The sequence below is a fragment of the Microcaecilia unicolor genome, chromosome 13 (genome assembly GCF_901765095.1).
Source record: "Microcaecilia unicolor chromosome 13, aMicUni1.1, whole genome shotgun sequence".
NCBI classification, from domain to species: domain Eukaryota; kingdom Metazoa; phylum Chordata; class Amphibia; order Gymnophiona; family Siphonopidae; genus Microcaecilia; species Microcaecilia unicolor.
In genome coordinates, this window is record NC_044043.1 from 54,369,282 (window position 1) to 54,385,032 (window position 15,751).

Consider the following 15,751-nt stretch of genomic DNA (forward strand, 5'->3'; position numbering starts at 1 on the left):
CATGGGCAGCAAGGCAGGAAACTGGGCAAGGACACACAGACAGACAAACTACACAAAGCAGGAAAAGGACAAGCTAAAGGACAGGAACTGAAAGCTGCTAAGCAGCCACTGAAACAGGGAACCAATACTGACAGACAAGAGACAGGACTGAAAGCTGCAAAGCAGCCACTAAGCAAGAGACACAGACAAACAGAAACTAAACACAGAAAGACAAGCAAGAAAAAAGACTAGGAAACAAGCAATCCCTAAGCTAAACTACATACAGACTAACTAGAATCAGACAAGGAACCAGAATAAACCCAAACTAGGCAGAAGTGCAACCAGCACCAACAAACCAGAGCCTTAGGCAATGCAAAGGCAAACACAGAAGTTTCCAGATAGCTAATAAGCCCCTCAGCAGCTGAAGTTCAGCTGCAGCAATCACAAGACAACTACGGGTGCTGTTCAGGTACAAACAAGAAAAGCAATTCTGGCAGCCCGGAAGATATGGACTGAACTGAGCTGAAGTCTGGAATGGGTGACAGTAAACAGACAGTCTATTGCAGCCACCAGGTGGCGAGAGGAAGGAGAGCATGAAACAAGGGCACAATCGTAACAGCCATACAGAACTCAAGGATAAGGGAAACCACTCATGAGGGAACACTCTAAGCTATACCATACAGCACTCAGGGAAAAGGGAAGCCACTCAAAGGAATACTCAAGGGTGTGCCACTAGGCATTCAAGGAAAAAGGGAAACCACTCATAGGAATACACTAGGCTGTGCCACACAGCACTCAAGGAAAAAGGGAAGCCACTCATAGAAATACATAAGACTGGCCATACAGCACACAGGGAAAGGGGAAGCCACTCATAGACACACTGTAGGCTGTACCATACAGCACTCAGGAAAAAGGGAAGCCACTCAAAGGAATACTCTAGGCTGTACCATACAGCACTCAGGGAAAAGAGGAAGCCACTCAAAGGAACACTCTAGGCTGAACCATACAGCACTCAAGGAAAGGGGAAGCCACTCATACGAACACTCTAGGCTGTACCATACAGCACTCAGGGAAAGGGGAAGCCACTCATAGGAACACTCTAGGCTGTACCATACAGCACTCAAGGGTAAAGGGAAGCCACCTATAGGAATACACAAGGCTGTGCCACACAGCACTCAAGGGAAAGGGAATCCACTCATAAAACACTCTAGGCTGTACCTTACAGCACTCAGGGAAAAGGGAAGCCACTCAAAAGAATACTCTAGATTATACCATACAGCACTCAGGGAAAAGAGGAAGCTACTCAAAGGAATACTCTAGGCTGTACCATACAGCACTCAGGGAAAGAGTAAAGGGAAACCACCTATAGAAATACACAAGGCTGTGCCACACAGCACTCAAGGGTAAAGGGAATCCACTCATAAGACTACATAAAGCTAGCCATACAGGACTCAAAGGAAAGGGGAAGCCACTCATAAGAATACACAAGGCTGTGCGACACAATCAAATAACAGACACTAAAGTCAAAGGGAAAATCAAGCAAACAGGAAAGGCTGCCTTTACATACACAAATCAGCTAAGGAGGAATGTTCACAAGAATCAGGAGACAGACACAACAGACAAAGAGGTAAAGCGGGCTAAAGGGAAGGGCTGCTTCTAAAACACCTCAGAAAGAAGCAGGGCTTACACTGCAGTCAAAGGTATAAAGCAAACAAAGGAAAACACAAGCAATGTTCTTACCAGAACTCAGCCAGGAAAGGAAGGGAAAAGCAGGCAGAGACAGAGTACACCCAGCTGCACAGGAGCAAGGTAATCAGGGAAGCAGCTAGGCTGTGGAAGCAAAGTAATCAAGAAATGCAGCTGGGCTGGCAACAACCGGCTCTCTGAACAGTGAAAGGTAACAAGGGAAACCACACAAGGAAACGGAACAGGCTTAAGCTGGGGAGCCTAAACAACAAGAAAAGAGTCTATTCAGGTTCAAACCAGAACCACACAGAACAGGACTTTGCTTGAGGAGCAAAGTTAACAGACAAGTAACCCATACAGGTTTAAACCAGAACACACACACAGAAACAGAAGAGGGCTTTGCTTGAAAGCAAACCTAACAGGAAGGTAATCCATACTGTTTCAAACCAAAACCACTCACACAGGGCTCAGGGCTGTGCCCAAAGACACAGATTAACAAGAAGACCAGTTCCCTCAGAATCAAACAACAAGAAAAAGAAAAATAGACCTGTTGCAAAGGCCACATAAGAAAGCTCCCTGGGTCCTTATAAAGGAGTAGGCTGGTGATCTCACAAGTAGGAAATGAAGCAGAAGCAGGGAGACCAAAGCGAGGCTTGGCTTCAGGGACACCAAAGCAAGGCTTGGCTAACAGGAAGAACAACAACAGGAAAAAAGGCAGACTGGAGAAGTCACAGAGCTAGATACAGAGAAACAGTAGGTCTGAACATAAGGGCACGGCCACAACCATGACACTACTCCCTCTCTGGTGGCAGCTAAATTTTTTTCTGTCTGACAAATTTAACTAGTAAAGGGAAGGAGAATTTAAAAAGGAAAAGATTTGTCTGGGTATCTCACAAAATTACTCAGTGAAATCTTTTGAAATGTCAGCCTCTCAGGGCCCGATATTTAAACCACAGGAGTAAGCCGGGCTGATTTTTACGGTTGGCGCTGAGCCCGGATATTCAATGCTGGGCTGCTTCCAGTGACCGGCACTGAATATCTGAGTGTTTTTTTGGCTGCTTTCAACTTAACCGGCCAAGCCAATATTCAGCACTGGCTGATTAAATTGAACCTGGCCAAAGATAGGCATGCTATTTCGGTGGCCTAATTTGGCCAACAAACTTAGCCAGCAACATGATCAATATCAGCGGAAAGCCAGTTATATCGTATGAAATAACTGGTTATCTGCTAAGCGCTAACTTGCAGTATTCAGTGAGAAATAACCATCTATCTCCCGCTGAATATTGCAGGATGGCCTGTTAAGTGCCTGGCCAGTTAAATGGTTTTAAATATCAGGTGGTCAATGTTTACAGAATAAGTGTATTCTAGGAGACATGATGTCAACAGAAGATGAAATTCTGCAGATCCTGGTTTGTGTTTCAATGTCTGTGTCCTTTCTGTGTACCCAATACACAAATCATGTTACCTACCCCTATCGCATAGCGCTCAACGTCTTTCATTTCAGGCATGTTAATCACGTCTTCTAAATTCCGGGAGTCCCGAAATATTTCCCCATCAGTCAAGACCACAATGATTTTAGTTGCTCCTTCCTTGTGTCCGTTACTTTTATTGAAGATCTCAGTTCTAATTTCAATTAGAAACACAAGACAACTTAATTAAAAACATGATATATCACTTGTCAAGCACAAGAAACAGTTAATTGTACAAAAACAATGTTAGATACAGGGAAAGGAATGAGTTTGTACAACTCTGTCCTGGAGAGTGATGTCAGATATCTTTTCAGAGCCTGGGTATGGGATGGTCATCTGTAACCTTCTGTTCCATGCCAACAATAGGGGCATAACCCACCGAGGCAAAATACATTATATCATTAACACAAACCAAAACTGAACCATTGGTTCAGGTTAAAATGAATGCATATAATGGCACAGTATATCAAAGGGTTTACCATATTTAGCCCACCTTTTTTCTTTGGCACCCAAATAATTACATGTACCTCATTCTATCACAATATCACTTTGTATTCATTCATACCATGTATTTGTTCAGACCGTAATTGGCTAACGCTGTTAACAGTTATATGTAAGCCACATTGAGCCTGCAAAAGGTGGGAAAATGTGGGATACAAATATAACAAATAATAATAATAAATAATTATTATTACTACTACTACTACTGCTTGACATTTCTAAAGCACTACTAGGGTTACGCAGCACTGTACAATTTAACATAGAAGGACAGTCCCTGCTCAAAGGAGCTTACAATCTAAAGGACAAATGTACAGTGAGTCAAATAGGGGCAGTCTAGATTTCCTGAAAGGTATAAAGGTTAGGTGCCGAAAGCAACATTGAAGAGGTGGGCTTTGAGCAAGGATTTGAAGATGGGTAGGGAGGGGGCTTGGTGTAAGGGCTCAGGAAGTTTATTCCAAGCATAGGGTGAGGCGAGGCAGAATGAGCGGAGCCTGGAGTTGGCGGTGGTGGAGAAGGGTACTGAGAGGAGGGATTTGTCCTGTGAGCAGAGGTTACGGGCGGGAACGTAAGGGGAAATGAGGGTAGAGAGGTAATGAGGGGCTGCAGACTGAGTGCATTTGTAGGTAAGAAGGAGAAGCTTGAACTGTATGCGGTATCTGATTGGAAGCCAGTGAAGTGACCTGAGAAGAGGGGTGATATGAGTATATCGGTTCAGGCGGAATATAAGACGTGCAGCAGAGTTCTGAACAGATTGAAGGGGGGATAGATGGCTAAGTGAGAGGCCAGTAAGGAGTAGGTTGCAGTAGTCAAGGCGAGAGGTAATGAGAGTGTGGACGAGAGTACGGGTGGTGTGCTCAGAGAGGAAAGGGCGAATTTTGCTGATGTTAAAGAGAAAGAAGCGACAGGTCTTGGCTATCTGCTGGATATGCGCAGAAAAGGAGAGGGAGGAGTCGAAGATGACTCCGAGATTACGGGCAGATGAAACGGGGAGGATGAGGGTGCCATCAACTGAGATAGAGAGCGGAGGAAGAGGAGAAGTGGGTTTTGGTGGAAAGACGATAAGCTCGGTCTTGGACATGTTCAGTTTCAGGTGGCGGTTGGACATCCATGCAGCAATGTCAGATAAGCAGGCCGATACCTTGGCCTGGGTCTCCGTGGTGATGTCTGGTGTGGAGAGATATAGCTGGGTGTCATCAGCATAAAGATGATACTGGAAACCATGAGATGAGATCAGTGAGCCCAGGGAAGAGGTGTAGATTGAAAAAAGAAGGGGTCCAAGGACAGATCCCTGGGGAACTCCAACAGAGAGCGGGATGGGGGTGGAGGAAGATCCATGAGAGTGTACTCTGAAGGTGCGGTGGAAAAGATAGGAGGAGAACCAGGAGAGGACAGAACCCTGGAACCCAAATGAGGACAGTGTGGCAAGAAGTAAATCATGATTGACAGTATCAAAAGCAGCGGATAGATCAAGGAGGATGAGGATGGAGTAGTGGCCTCTGGATTTGTCAAGGAACAGGTCATTACAGACTTTAGAGAGTGCCATTTCTGTCGAGTGTAGAGGGCGAAAACCGGATTGAAGCGGATCGAGGATGGCATGAGAGGAGAGAAAATCAAGGCAGCGGCTGTGAACAGCACGCTCAAGTATTTTGGAGAGGAAGGGTAGGAGGGAGATGGGGCGGTAGTTGGAGGGACTGGTAGGGTCAAGTGATGTTTTTTTGAGGAGAGGTGTGACTACGGCATGCTTGAAGGTGTCAGGGACAGTTGCAGTGGAGAGAGAGAGGTTGAGGATATGACAGATGGAGGGGGTGACAGTATGAGAGATGGTGTTAAGTAAGTTGGTGGGGATGGGATCAGAGGAACAAGTGGTGCATTTCGAGGAGGAAAGAATGTGGGCGGTTTCCTCCTCGGTGATATCAGGAAAGGAGGAGAAAGAGGCCTGGGTTGGTTGGTTGAGGGAGAGGGTTGAAGGGTGAAGAGGAAGAGGTGCCTTGGTAGTGAACTCAAGGTTGATCTTTTGCACCTTGTCGCGGAAGTAGTCAGCCAGTGATTGAGGTGAGAGTGAGGGGGGGGTGGGAGTGGAGGGCACTTTGAAGAGGGAGTTAAGGGTGGCGAAGAGACGACGAGGGTTGGCGCTGAGAGAATTGGTCAATTGGGTGTAATAGTCCTGTTTGGCAAGGAATAGGGAGGACTGGAAGGAGGATAGCATGAATTTGTAATGAAGGAAATCTGAATGGGTACGAGATTTCCTCCACAGGCGTTCAGCAGATCGGGCGCACGAGCGAAGGTAACGGATGCAAGGGGTCAGCCAGGGCTGAGGATTAGTACGTCTTGTGGGACGGGAGATGGATGGTGCAAGGGTGTCCAGAGCAGAGGAGAGAGTGGCATTGTAAGCGGAGACAGCCTTGTCGACAGACTCGGAGGACATGATGGAAGGGAGGAGATTAGAGATAATGGAGGATAAGGTGGGAGGGTCGACAGCCTGGAGATTCCTGGAAGTAGTGGTTAGTATTGGGCGGGACTGCGGGGGAGGGTGATGAAGTGTGAAGGTGATCAGGTGATGGTCAGAGGGAGGAAGAGCTGAGGCACAGAAATTGGAGGGTGAGCAGGTAGAGGAGAGGACAAGGTCAAGACAATGGCCATCTCGGTGAGTAGGGGTGGTGGAGCATAGCTGGAGGTTGAAGGAGGATGCTAGAGTGAGGAACTGAGAAGCGTGAGGGTCGGATTGGTCATCAACGTGTATGTTAAAGTCTCCGAGAATGAGGGATGGGGATGAGGGTTCAAGAAAAACGGAGAGCCAGGCATCGAAGTCGGTAAGGAAGGAAGATAGGGACTTATCAGGGGGGCGGTAAATGACTGCAACTCTGAGTGGCAGCGGGTAGAATAGACGGATGGAGTGAACTTCAAAGGATGAGAAGCAGTGAGACTGCGGTAGGAGAAGAGGTTGAAAACTGCAGGAGGGCGAAAGTAGTAACCCGACGCCGCCACCGCGGCCAACTGGGCGGGGAGAATGGGAGAAGAGATAGCCTCCATGGCATAGGGCCGCGACTGAGGCAGAGTCATCAGGGGTGAGCCAGGTTTCAGTTAGGGCGAGGAGTTGGAAAGAATGGGAGATGAAGAGGTCATGGGTAAAGGAGAGTTTGTTGCAGACAGATCGAGCATTCCATAGGGCGCACTGTGTATTTTACATCCCAAAGCACTTTGTTGAACAGTTCATTCATCATGGCTGCCAGATCCTGGGGTAGTGCATAAAATATACAATCATCGATCTCAAGGTGATATTAAGCATACAGCAGTGGCGTAGGAAGGGGGGGGGCGGTGGGGCGGTTCGCCCCGGGTGCACGCCGCTGGGGGGGGTGTCGTCTCCGTTGGTTCCTTGCTCCCTCTGCCCTGGAACAGGTTACTTCCTGTTCCAGGGCAGAGAGAGCAAGGAACCAATGGAGCCGACGCAGCTCCCAGAGACGTGGACTCGGGGGGCGGATCAGCCCTCCCGCCCACCCCTCGCTTCTAAAGTAAGTAAGATTGCGCTCTGAGGGAGGGTGCGCGCCGGAGGGAGGGGTACATGCTGAGGGGGGGGGGTGCCGAGGGGGGGCGCTGTGCTGCACCCGGGGGGGGGGGGGTGCGCAGCTGTGACCCGCCCCCGGGTGTCAGCCGCCCTCACTACGGCACTGGCATGCAGTGGTCAGCATTTTTCTAAATGCTGGCTGCCATTGGATATAAAAACACTGGGGCCCAATATTCAGCCAATGGGAGGCAGCCCGCATAAGTCCTACGATCGACGCTGACCCCAGATATTCAATGGTGGGCCATTTCCAGTGACCGGCATTTAATATGCAGGGGGGGAGAGGTTGGCTGCCCATAACTTAATTGGCTATGTGAATATTCAGCGCTAGCCAGTTAAGTTAATAGCGGGCAAAGATAGGACTGATATTTATATGATTTGATTTGTCCGCTAAACTTAGCCGGCCATTAAGTTAGAGATGGAGAACAAGCCCAGGGCTGAGATTTTCAAGGTTCTGGACTACATCTCTCCTCCTAGAGAGATTGTGACTGTTCCTCTTCACAGGATCCCACAAGATGTTCAGGTGAAGAATTGGGAGTCCCCTCTGTCTGTCCTGGTTTTTCCCAAGAAGATCGACACGATATACCGGATTCAGAGTGCACCGCGGTTGCCTCATCATTCTTTGGTGGTTGAATCTGCGCTCAAGTAAGCCAGAAGCTTCAGGGACTTTGCCACAGCTCCCCCAGGCAGGGAAACCCGGACACTGGACTCATTTGCGCGTAAGATCTATCAGGCTCCAATGCTCATCTCCTGTATACAATCATACCAGCTATACACAAGCTTGTACTTGCAGTCCTTGGTGCACAGTATGACTGACTTGGCAGACACTCTCCCTTTGGAGCAGGCCAATTCACATCACTAGATGGCCAAAAAGCAGAAGGCCTGTCATAAATTTCTGGCTAGGGGCATCTTTGACACTTTTGACATAGCGTCCAGGATATCTGCTCAGAGTATAGCAATGCACAGACTCTCATGGTTGTGTGTCTCTGACTTGGACCCAGAGATCCAGCAGAGATTGGTGAATTCCACTTGCCATGGAGACAAATATTTGGGGGAAAAGGTGGAAGAGGTCATGGTCCTGATCAAAAAGTATACTGATATCATCAATACCCTCTCTCAGCAGACGCCTTCTGTGCTCTCCTCTTCTTCTGGCAAGTCGAAGCAAGGTCCCTACTACTCTCAAAGGCATAGGTACACTCCTCTTTCTCACCCCGCTCAGCCTGTTCAACCCCAGTGTGCTCGTTCTCATCAATAGCATGCGCAAAAGGCCCAGTCAGCTCCCTAGTCAAAAAAGGGGACGAGTTTTTGACTGGCTCCAAGAGACCATAGCCGCAGTCACAGTGACTGTCCTGGATGACCTTCCGGTAATGGAGAGGCTAAGTGTTTTCCAAGAAAGGTGGTCCTTGTAACCTCTGACCAGTGGATTCTTCAAATAGTCTGTCTTAGTTGTGCTCTTCATTGGCAAAAGAAACCACCAAATTGCCCAACGAGAACTACTTACCTCAATTCTCACAACAGGGAAGTACTTGTAGAGGAACTCTCCGCCCTTCTCAAGGCCTATGCAGTTGAACACATTCCACCAGGGGAAAAAAGGGAAGGGATTCTGTTCCAGGTACTTCCTTGTACCAAAAAAGATGGGAGGGATGTGTCCCATTCTAGGCCTAAGGGTCCTGAACAAATATCTGCTCAAAGAAATGTTTGAGATGGTTTCCCTGGGCTCCCTTCTCCCAATGATTCAGGAACATTGTAATATATAATTGTATATTATATCTGAATGAAATATTATTCTTGTTGTGAACCACTTTGAAATTTTGTTAAAAGCGGTATACAAGAAGCGGAATAGAATTGAATAGAACAAGACCGGCTATGCTCTCTGGATTTAAAGGATGCCTATACTCACATCTCGATACTTCTAGGTCACAGGAAGTATCTCAGATTTTGGGTGGGGACACATCACTTTCAGTACTGCATTCTGCCATTTGGCCTTTTATCAGCTCCCAGGATGTTTACCAAACGTCTAGCAGTGGTTGCAGCATCACTAAGCAAACTGGGAGTCCATGTGTTTCCTTACCTGGACGATTGGTTGGTGAACAGCATGTTGAAGAAGGGTGCTCAGGAGTCTACACAGAGAACTATTTGGTGTTGAAACAACTAGGGTTCGTTATCAACTACCCCAAGTCCCATCTGCCACCAGTTCAGCAATTGGAGTTTATAGGAGCCCTGCTAGACACGGTGCAAGCATGAGCTTTTCTCCCACCAGCACAGGCAAACACCCTTGTTGCTTTTGCTGCTCAAGTTCGCAGCAGCCAGCAGGTCACAGCTCTGCAGATGTTGAGGTTGCTGGGCCACATGGCCTCCACCATGCATGTCATGCCCTTGGCACATCTTCGTATGAGAATTGCCCAGTGGACCCTAGCTTTCCAGTAGTTTCAGGTTTCAGGAAAACTAGTGGGACTACCTTTCCAAATTCCTCAGCCCCAGAAGGTGCTGGCTATGGATGCATCAAATGGGGGGTGGGGAGCTCATTTGTTTATTTATTTGTTATCTACCGACTTGGCGAACGCCATTACGGTACTATCCTGCTTATAATCGAAAGAGAAAAATGCCTATATTGCGACCCAAATCGGGAGATGGGCGTCTTTCTCCCGTGGGCGCCCAAATTGGTATAATTGAAAGCCGATTTTGCGCGTTTCCAACTGCAATCCATCGCGGAAATGGGTAAAGTTGATGGGGGCGTGTCAGAGGCGTGGTGAAGGCGGAACTGGGGCATGGTTATCGGCCGAGGAGAGATGGGCGTCTTTAGCTGATAATCAAAAAAAAAGGCGTTTTTACCGCGATTTTGGGTCACTTTTTTTTTACCCTTTTTTTTCACGAACAAGTCCCAAAAAAGTGCCCCAACTGCCCAGATGACCACTGGAGGGAATTGGGGATGACCTCCCCGGACTCCCCCAGTGGTCATTAACCCCCTCCCACCAAAAAAAAAAACACTTTAAAAACTTTTTTTCCAGCCTCTATGCCAGCCTCAAATGCCGTACCCACCTCCATGACAGCAGAATGTGTTCTATCCTGTGACAGCCTTTCCCTGGTTCTGATGTGGCTCTCAGGTGAGTGTGACACCTTTTCTGTTATGCGCACTGCAGAGTCACATCAGCAATGTATTATGGTGGGTGTAGGGTATTGGGCTTCATGATTCCACTAGCTTGTGTTCAATGCTCACGATATTGGTAGTTGGTAGGCTCTACTCCCATGGTGCTTTTCCCCGTGCCTACTGGGTCAGAGTGTGCCCTGTTTTGTTTCCGGTAGTCCATGAGGTAGTGGCCATTTTTGTAAGCCAGTTTTAGCTCCCTTTCACGTGTTAGCCACGTTACAGAACTTAGTTCTTACCTTGAATGTGGCTGAAAGTGGGCATTGTACAGCATTCTGCCAGCTCTGACCTACTGCTCATCTCAGGGAGACTCTTTGCCAGTGGGGCACAACCTCTGATCTGCAGTTAACTGTGAGTAAGCGTGCTTATTCCAATAAAGGACGTTTTCGGAGAGATTAGTCTTCAGGTGTCAACTGGTGTGCCAATGTTATATAGCAGCAACAAGTCCTAGAGGCCTGCGTGCAAGCAGTTCCCTGGAGCACTTTTAGTGGGTACCGTAGTGCACTTCAGCCAGGTGGACCCAGGCCCATCCCCCCCTACCTGTACCACTTGTGCTGATAAATGGGAGGTCTCCAAAACCCACTTTACCCACATGTAGATGCCCCCTTCACCCCTAAGAGCTATGGTAGTGTTGTACATTTGTGGGTAGTGGGTTTTAGGGGAGGGGGGTTGGGTGCTCAGCACCAGTGGTAAGGGAGCTATGCATGTGGGAGCTGTTTCTGAAGTCCACCGCACTGACCTCTAGGGTGCCCAGTTGGTGTTCTGGCATATCAGAGGGGCCTGTGTACTACGAATCCTGGCCCCTCCCAAGACTAAATGGCTCGGATTAGGGCGTTTTTGAGCTGGGCGTTTTTAGTTTCCATTATCGCTAAAAAAAACAAACGCCCAACTGAAAAACGTCCATTTTTTCGAAAATACGGTCTGTCCCGCCTCTTCATGTACCCATTTTCGGACATAGACGCCCATGGAGATAGACGTTCGCGTTCCGATTATGCCCCTCCACGTAAGCCACATTGAACCTGCAAATAGGTGGGAAAATGTGGGGTACAAATGTAACAAATAATAATTTAGATAGGCTCCACACTCAAGGTCTATGGTCAGCCCAGGAAATGGGCTGACCATAGACCTTGGGATCAACCTTCTGGAGCTCTGGGCAATCTGAAACACTCTAAAGGCTTTCAGAGATCAGGTGCTGAACCAAATTGTGTTCATTTAAACAGACAATCAGGTTGTGATGTATCACATCAGCAAGCAGGGGGGTACAGAATCCTACCCTCTGTGTCAGGAAGCTCTCGGGATGTGGAACTGGGCTGTCCAGAATGGGATATTTCTCAGATCCACGTACCTGGCAGGAAAACTCAACACAAAGGAGGTGAGAGATGGAAGAAGGCTCAAAAAAACCATGGGACTCAGAAAAATAGATAAAACAATTTCTTTATTCCTGTTGTGTAAAAAAAATTCTGCTTGAAAGACTCGACATGGCACCGACATATGCATATTTTCAACGTTTTTTAGTCATTGCATTACACCAATGTTTTTGAGGGATGTGCACACATACACACACACACACACACACACACACACACACACACACACATATATATATATATATATATATATATATATATATATATATATATATATATATATATACATATATACACACATACTTTTTAATTGTGTACATTTTTTAAAATTGTTCTTGGTGAAATATGTTGTCGATGTATATAGATTAGAGCTGTTTATTTTTTACAGACTCCTGAGGCAGGCACTGCAGGCTGAAACACGGTGCCATGTCGAGTCTTTCAAGCAGAGTTTTTTTTACACAGCAGGAATAAAGAAACTGTTTTATCTATTTTTCTGAGTCCCATGGTTTTTTTGAGCCTTCTTCTGTCTCCCACTCCCTTTTTTCTGTGTCACGGTCCTTGTGGGATTCCTGTGTTCAGCCACAGTGGTTCCCTTTCAGTCCACACAACTCTGCCTCTTCTATCATGGGGCTACTACCACAAGCACATTTGAAACACATATCCTGTTATTGGTGAGTAACAGAAAGCTTCTGCACACACTGGCACGATGATGGAAAATGCAGAGCAGAGTTGAGTGAAGAGACACAAACCTGCCATGCAGTGGCGTAGCCACAGGTGGGCCTGGGTGGGCCAGGGCCCACCCACTTAGGGCTCAGGCCCACCCAACAGTAGCAGACATTTAGCAGTAGCTGGTGGGGATCCAAAGCTCTGTCAGCTGAAGACTTCAGCCTAATGGTAACAAAAACGTTGCTCTCAACAATACCGGAACCTGCACGTGCTCAGTTTTCAGCACATGCCTTCTGCAGACTGCCAAGGTGGAAAGAAGCATTTTCCTGCCAGCTTAGATATTTTTTTGGTGGTGGTGTGGAGAACACTTGGTGCCCACCCACTTCTTGCCTAGGCCCACCTAAAATCTGTTGTCTGGCTACGCCCCTGCTGCCATGATGCTGGCACATGTTAAGGGAGTGGGAAGGGAAAAGAAGGCAGATGCATAGAGGAGGGAGAGAAACAGGGGCAAAGGATGCTGGGAGTGAATCCTGGGAGATGAAAGGATAATGAGCCTTTAGTAGTGGTTAAGAGAAGGGATGTGTCTGGGGAACAGAGCCTGGAGAGAAGGAAGAGAGAGGGTAAGCCTGGAAGAGATGACAAGAATGTGCCTGAGGCAATGCACATGGGGGTGTGAGAGATAGGGGGTGAGCTGGGGTGGAGTGCTTGAATCTAGGGGATAGATTGGATGAATAGTTGTGTTTGGAGGGCTGTGAGCCTTTGGTTGGAGAGAGAGAGGGAAGGGAAGAAAATGTAAGGGGAAAAGGAAGAGAGGGGGGAGAATGGGAAGGAATGGGAGGAGAGTGAAAACAGGCAGAAGGAGAGAGGACTGAGGGAGAGTGGAGGGGGAAGAAAGAGGAGACTCATCACATCCTCTCAAATGTATCACACCATACCTACTCACTCACTACCCATGCAATCAAAGGCACCTAAATCCATTCACTCAGTCACATCTTCATCCCCATCCACTCGCTGGCACATACACAACACTTGTACACCCTGATCCCACCTACACATTTGAAGAAAGCACTCTGCAGCCAGTCACACCCATATCCCACCAACTTAAATTTATCACACCTAGTAACTACCTATGCAGTCATGTAGTCACATACACACATGCATGCACCCATGTTCACTCAGTCACACACCCTACTGTTCAGTGAAGCACAGACACACTTAGACCCCCAACTATAGACTTGTAGAGACCATTCCACTCCTCTATCCACAGCTTGTACCTCCAACCTACCATGCTATCCTCTCATGCATCCCACCCATTCTTATTCCCACAATGCCAGTTAAATGATCCTAAGTAGAAAATTTTGGGCTTGAGAGATTCAACAGTTGACATTTGGAGAAGAAACTAAAAAGTGACCAAGTTACTTTGTTAGAGTCTTCTACAACACGATGAGTTGGATTTTTATATACATTATAATGATAATTTGTAATGTTGCATTTATGTATGTAAATTCAGTGTAAATCATTACAGCTACAGTTACTGTTCTTATAATCCACTTTTACCAAATATAGTTCTAAGTGGATTACAGTAAAAAAGACTTAAATATACATCTAGGATGTACATCAATATTCCCCAGGAGATATACTAATTAATTAACAGTATACAAAACATATTTCCTAAGCAAATAGGTTTTGATCACCTTCTTAAAATAGTCAAAACTAGGCAAAGCTCTAATAGTGTTCGGAAACAATGACCAAAGAGTTGCTGCTCTGAGTTGGAGACACCATGAATTGTGTATAGGAAGGGATTGCTACTTGCAGGAGGTAATTAATGACTGTATTGTTATTCACAGGAGGTAGTTTTTAGTACAGGATTGTTACTCACAGGCAGTCATGGAATACAGTAGTATTGTTACTGGCAGGATGTGGTATACAGAAGTATTGTTACTCACAAGACATGATGTATGGCAGAGGCTGTTTTAGTCGTATGATTAAGCTGTTGTATTTCTTGGACTTTCTGTAAAGCAAAATGACTATTTCGGCTTTCTTGCAGATTAAACTCAGTCTGAATATCTTCTCCATACTGCACCACGGCAAACTCACACTGGAAAAGGGCAGCAAAGAAAATCTCAGTGAATTCTACTGAAAGGATATCTTGTGCCCTAGGTAAATTGTCAACCTTACACCTTCCTGTCAATTCTAAACTCTCTAACCCGCTGCAAGCATGAACCCTAGTGTCTCAGCTTGTGAAGCCAGAGGAAGGAGGACACTTAAGAGCAGGCGTAGGTGATTTCGGACCTCGAGAGCCCCAGACAGGTCAGGTTTTCAGGATATCCACAATGAATGTGTAGGAGATATATTTGCATACCAAGAAGACAGTTCATGAGTGGAGGAGTGGCCTAGTGGTTAGGGTGGTGGACTTTGGTCCTGGGGAACTGAGGAACTGAGTTCGATTCCCACTTCAGGCACAGGCAGCTCCTTGTGACTCTGGGCAAGTCACTTAACCCTTCATTGCCCCATGTAAGCCGCATTGAGCCTGCCATGAGTGGGAAAGCGCGGGGTACAAATGTAAAAAAAAAAAAAAAGACAGTTCATGCAAATCTATCTCCTACCTATTCATTGTGGATATCCTGAAAACCTGACCTGCCTCAGGCTCTCAAGAACCAGAATTGCCTACCCCTGCATAAGACTGCATTGCTTTCCTCTGAGGTTCAGGATCAGTACATGCAGCTCAGTTCTTGAGGCTGGAGAGGGAAGAGTGCTTAAGAGCGCATCAGATTCCTCTGAGGTGCAGGGTCCGTACATGAGGCTAAGCTCCTGAAGCCACAGCAGGATGAAGGGTGCTTAAGAGAGTATCAGCTTCCTGTCACCCATGCCTTAGAGGAAAGCAATATGCTCTTATTCTCCTTCTTCCTCCAGCCTCTGGAACTGCTGAATCCCCAGCAAATTTTTAAAGCCTGATTGCTGCCCTTTTGCTGATATTCTAGACAGCTGCTTAGTTTGCCTAATAGAAGCACAGGCCCTAGTCTCATTTCTTCACGAAATGCATCTCCTATGTTTGTATTCACAACTGAAGTTCCATGATAGTTTCTAACACTACTGTCCAATAAGACAGAGGAGAGGACATCTTTGCAGGGCCGCCAAGAGACAGAGCTGGGCCCAGGGTAGGACTGGACCACTGCGTGCGTATGCCCCCCTCCCCGGGCTGCCATTGCTGCTGCCCCCCCTTGGGCTGCTCCACCACCACTGCCCCCCAGGCCACCCCCGCAGCCGTACCTTTCTGTCTCCGAGTCTCTACTGCACTGTTCCCTCGATCTGTCCTCTCCTGCTCGAGTGCTCCTGTGTGCCAAGAGCACTTGGGACCTGGATAATTGCATTAACGCAA

The 15,751-nt window shown here is 47.1% G+C and overlaps 1 protein-coding gene across 2 annotated transcripts in view; it reads right to left on the reverse strand.

Moving 5' to 3' along the window:
• The window catches only part of ITGAE (integrin subunit alpha E), a 137,773-nt gene that overhangs the window by 76,320 nt on the left and 45,702 nt on the right, over positions 1 to 15,751 (reverse strand). For both annotated transcript variants that reach the window (XM_030222426.1, XM_030222424.1), the window contains exons 9-10: positions 14,319 to 14,470; positions 3,135 to 3,288 (exon numbers count right to left, since the gene is read on the reverse strand). In XM_030222426.1, the coding sequence (XP_030078286.1) occupies positions 3,135 to 3,288; positions 14,319 to 14,470 (306 nt within the window). The remainder of the gene's footprint in view (positions 1 to 3,134; positions 3,289 to 14,318; positions 14,471 to 15,751) is intronic.